Consider the following 4,977-nt stretch of genomic DNA (forward strand, 5'->3'; position numbering starts at 1 on the left):
CCCTATTCCCACCTTATTAAGGTAAAAACTCATATACATGTGTCCTTCTAGCATGAATTACATTGACAGGGTTGCATAGTACTTTACATTGGTTTTCCTTTATTATGTTATCATTTGAATTGTAGATATTTGTACATAAAGCAGTCATATAAAAACAAGTCACACATCAAATTATCAATTTCATCATTTATTTATATTGATATTGGATAGACACATTTAATTTTTCTTGTACTTGCAATATAGATTTAAATCAACCACCCCTTTTTTTGTCTTTGTCAAATTTGGTTTAAAAAATGTTGATAAGATTTGCTGATTACATAACTTTAATAATCCATGTCAGAGACAATAAATAATTTTTTGGGGCTTAAATACAAAAAAAGTCAATCCCAGATTTAAAAAAAAAGAAATAAAAAAAACAAAAAAAGAAGAAATGAAATTAGCTGATTAGAGGAGGGATGGAATATTGATCCAAGTCCCAAGTACCGAACGTAAAATAATAAGCATTGTTGGTGGTTTGCACAAAGAAAATTGAGAGTTGGATGAGTGTACCTGAATGCTGGCTATATTTAAATTTTACAGGTCCTTTGGTACCAAATCTCGGCGATTCCAACCATCTTGGTTGAAAGACCATCATTGGATGCGCTATTCTATTTCCACCGACTCTGTGTTTTGTGCGTACTGTTTCTTATTTGGCAATGCTGATTCGAAAGAAAAATCGTTCTTATCCAGTCCAATGACAGACTGGAAAAATCTGCTATCACTTGCGCGGCGCCATGAAAATTTAGCATTTCATAAGGGTTGTGTAACGGCGGGGGAAGAATTTGTACGAGTAAGTGAAGGGAAGGGAGATACCGTTGTGAGCATGCTATCATCAAGCCACAAAAAACATACTGAGAGAAATAGACATATACTTAAGACAATTATCGAAGTGCTATTACTATGTGGTAGGCAGAACATCCCTATAAGGGGACACACTGAAGATAAGAGTAACTTCATTGCCATCCTTTCTGAATTTGCCAAGAGAGACCCCGTCTTAAGCGACCACCTTGCCACGCGTCACGCGTCACGCTCTACCTACTTATCCCCTGATATCCAAAATGAACTAATCAATCTGCTTGGAAACCAGGTGCGCAAAAACATTGTGGATTCTTGCAGGAATTCTAAGTTTTTGGGCATTATTGCTGACGAATGTACCGATTCCTCTACAAAAGAACAGATGTCTTTGTGCATTAGGTTTCTTGATAGTATCGATGGTTGTCTTGAGATACGAGAAGAGTTTGTTGGCTTTAAATATGCAGAGAGTGTGAAAGGTATGGCAGTTTCCAATATCATCATTGATTTTCTTGCTGAATTGAACCTGAATATTCAGAATCTACGAGCTCAGTGCTACGATGGAGCTGCTAACATGTCGGGGAAATACAGTGGCGTCCAGGCCAGGATACTTCAAGTTGTTCCCGAGGCTTCTTATGTTCACTGCAAAGCACACTCGCTGAATCTTGCATTGATACACAGCAGCAAGGTTATGTGCATTCGAAACATGATGTCAACAGTGCAGGATGTGGCATTTTGTTTTGATTATTCTGCAAAGCGTTTGAAAGCATTCTCCGACGAACTGGCTGAAAACGATGACGTACAGGAGCAGATGGACCGACGAACAAAACTCAGAACACTGTGCGAAACGCGTTGGTCAAGTCGAGCAGATTCACTGTTCACCTTCCGCTCAGCTTTCCCCGTGGTCGTTGCTGCCCTCCAATCACTTGAAGATGCTAAAGATGAGAAGGCATCGCAATACTTAGCTGCTATTTTGAGATTTGAATTTATCATTGCACTAGTTGTAGCGGAACACGTTTTGAGCTCTACAGTAGCCTTAACAAACTATCTTCAAAAAAAGGACATAGACCTTTTAGAAGCAGTAACAGAGGCCAAAGTCGTTATCAGGAGATTAACTGATGAAAGAAACGACATTAGTGTTTGGGATGCATTGTATGGCAGGGCAACTGAAATAGCTGCAGAGCATGACTTGCAGCCATGCGTTCCAAGAAGAGCAGGACGTCAACAACACAGAGAAAATCATCCCCTAAACAACCCGTCGGATTACTGGAGAGTTTCGTTGTATCTCGTCTTTTTAGATCACCTGGTAAACGAAATATCTAGTCGAGTAACAAAGAACGAAGAGAGATTTTTAATTTCGTATTTGCTACCAGCCAAACTGCAAGACCTTACAGCGGATGTTACAGATCGTCTGTACAACGCCTATAAGTCAGACCTCACTAGCAAAGTAGAGTTTGTGGATGAAATAACAAGATGGAGGATTAGATGGAATCTTGCTGGTACCGATACAGGACCGAATAAAATCATCGATCTCCTGAATAAAACCAACAAAGACATTTATCCTGGCATTTTCTGCGTTCTGTCCATTTTCTTGACCATGCCAGTATCCTCGGCCTCTAGTGAGCGTTCGTTTAGTGCGATGCGTAGAGTTAAAAATTATTTGAGAACAACTATGGGAGACGAAAGGATGTCCAATCTTTCTCTGTTGCATGTACAACGTCATATGCCAGTTGACATTGATGCTGTAATTGACAATTTTGTTGCTGTGAAAAACAGAAAAATCAATTTCATTTGAAGGAGAATTTGAATTTTAAAGCAATAAAAAATGATAAAATTTTGTGGATAATCTTTTTAAAATCTTACACTAAATCCTATCAATTTCATATTACATGCACAAGTCATTTTTAATACAACACGTAATACCACATGTCATGACTATGCGTGCAAAATCTGGTACAAAAATTCTTTAAAATTACATCATTTTAAAGATATTTGTAATACAAAATTTAATGTCTATTTCAATATTTTTGATGCTCAGAGTAGTGCAAATGAGTCCTAATATTTCAAAAATTTCTCGGGGGTGACCCCCCGAACCCCCCCAGCGGGAAGGGGGCGACCCCCTCCCGCACCTACCCCCCCTCGGCGCTTCGCGCCTCGGTGAAACCTTCGGTTTCATTCTTCGGCCTACACGTTACAATAGTCCTAGCTACGCCCCTGTAAGCTATGAAATAAAATAAATTATTTACCGTAGAAATATTGAGAAATCATAATTTGTCTTCTTTTCATCACGGGCACGCAGCACAATTAAGGTTACAAATGGAAATATCGGTGATTTTTTAAGATAAAAAATTCATACTTTATTAGGATGGGAGATTCTTTTTGGATTTCAGTGATATAAAAAATGTAATGTAATTTAAATCTACATGTCGGGGACATTTAGATTTTTTATTTAGACTTCTCACGTGATTTCGACGTCACATAATTTTAGCAATTATACTTGCAGTTTAGAGGTCATCTATAAATTCCAATATTGCAAGGTCATAACCAAGTTAAAAATCTTAGTTTAATTTATAATCCTTTTCAACACAACATGTTGTTTGTGATAAGTGCTGCGAACTTATATAGATTTCTTATTTTAATTGCTAAAAATTTATTGTTGGACTTTAGGTTGAATGTTTTGCTGGTCAACAACATTAAATGAAGCTATTATTATTTTATTTGCAAGATTTCGTGAGGTTCGCAGCACTTTTCAAATATCTTAATGCTTCTGTAGTTTATATGTAAAAACTTGTCAAGATACGTTGAGGGTATATGCCCTTGTAATAAATCGATTTATTAGGGCCGTTCCATTCCTTTTACAATGAATCTGCATACAAACACACGACAGTATCACTTGTCTGGAGAATGTACGGACAGTTTATAAATAAAATGCTAAAATAAAAATGGCATCCAATTTAACGGACTTTTATTTAATTGCAAATAATATTTTATTTGAGAACAAAAGACATTTTTCATGTTCAAAATATGACTTGATCAGCCTCTCTCTGTGTACAAACTGCGTCATTTTTGCGAGATGACGTCACATTGACAAGTGCATGGCGATCGATGCATCGATTATATAACCATGGTGCCATCAGATTCAAAATTTTGAAAGAGGCATTTTTCTTCATCATAACCATGTGCTCATTTAGTTTACGTGATACCCAGGAGCAGAGAAGAAGATTTTTAAAGAATAAAGAATATATTTTCAATATATTATCAATAGAACCCTGCCCTATAACACCAGAACCTCTCATCCTGGAACCATAACATAAATAATTTTGAAATATGCACTCTTGTTCATCATAACCATGTACTTAGGTAGTTAATTTTAATACCTGCCCTTACCAAAGTAAAAGTATTGCAGCAATATTGCCACTATATTGCGGCAACATTGCAGCAACACATTTTTGTCACCAGAAGCAAGCTTTTTGGGTTAGTGAAATATCACTGCTAGCAGCAACAACTTCTGGTGATATTCTGGCAATACTGCCGGTAAAAACTTCCTGGCAGTATTGCCAGAATGTCGCCAGAAGATCTATAGGATTACCCATTAGGCAGTTGTGAGCATGGTCAGTCATTTACTTCCTCTTTTTAAATAAAATGGAGGGAATTCAAAGACAAGCATGTTTTGTTTCATTATTGAATGGTATCAAGTTAATTGGAGTTGTTAGTTGTGTACAATAGGATTAGACATGATGACTAGTGAGGCTAAATAATGTGGAATAGCCAGAAAAAAGAATTTCAACAGTTTCCATGGCATGACATTTTGAAAGAATTATATAGGAATGTCTAACTCTGTCTTCATGGTACATATATCAAACTTGGTAAGTCAAAACCATATTCTTTTTTAGATGAATGATTTTATGGAGATAAAAAAAGAAATATTATATGTATTTCAACTAGTGCTTGTGATGCATGTATACTATACATGTATGTATAATATATTTCATACCATTGTTGCAGGTAAAGATGAATGCATGTTATCAATTAAATGCATGATTATATATAATTAATGTATTGCATAAATTTGATTACCTGCAAGAAAATAATGATTTTATATATATGAATTACAAACATTATACTGATTGGCATTGAGGAATATGT

At 36.1% G+C, this 4,977-nt stretch overlaps 1 protein-coding gene across 1 annotated transcript; it reads left to right on the forward strand.

Annotated features, from left to right (window-relative positions):
* Positions 1 to 553: 553 nt before the first annotated feature.
* On the forward strand, positions 554 to 4,589 carry LOC134253728 (52 kDa repressor of the inhibitor of the protein kinase-like). The gene is made up of 2 exons (XM_062736312.1): positions 554 to 2,450; positions 4,558 to 4,589. Exons 1-2 carry the CDS (start codon positions 554 to 556, stop codon positions 4,587 to 4,589), a joined length of 1,929 nt encoding a protein of 642 aa, XP_062592296.1.
* The last annotated feature ends 388 nt before the right edge of the window (positions 4,590 to 4,977 follow it).

Source organism: Saccostrea cucullata, unplaced genomic scaffold, assembly GCF_032062105.1.
Source record: "Saccostrea cucullata isolate Sc308-1 unplaced genomic scaffold, CSIRO_AGI_Scuc_v1 ctg1569, whole genome shotgun sequence".
Lineage (NCBI taxonomy): Eukaryota > Metazoa > Mollusca > Bivalvia > Ostreida > Ostreidae > Saccostrea > Saccostrea cuccullata.

Excerpts from the sequence above, each read along its gene's own strand:
- LOC134253728 (XM_062736312.1), top strand. The coding sequence starts at position 554 with ATGCTGGCTATATTTAAATTTTACAGGTCCTTTGGTACCAAATCTCGG. Across the intron at positions 2,451-4,557 it reads GCCAGTATCCTCGGCCTCTA|GATTAGACATGATGACTAGT; the intron begins GTGAGCGTTCGT and ends TGTGTACAATAG.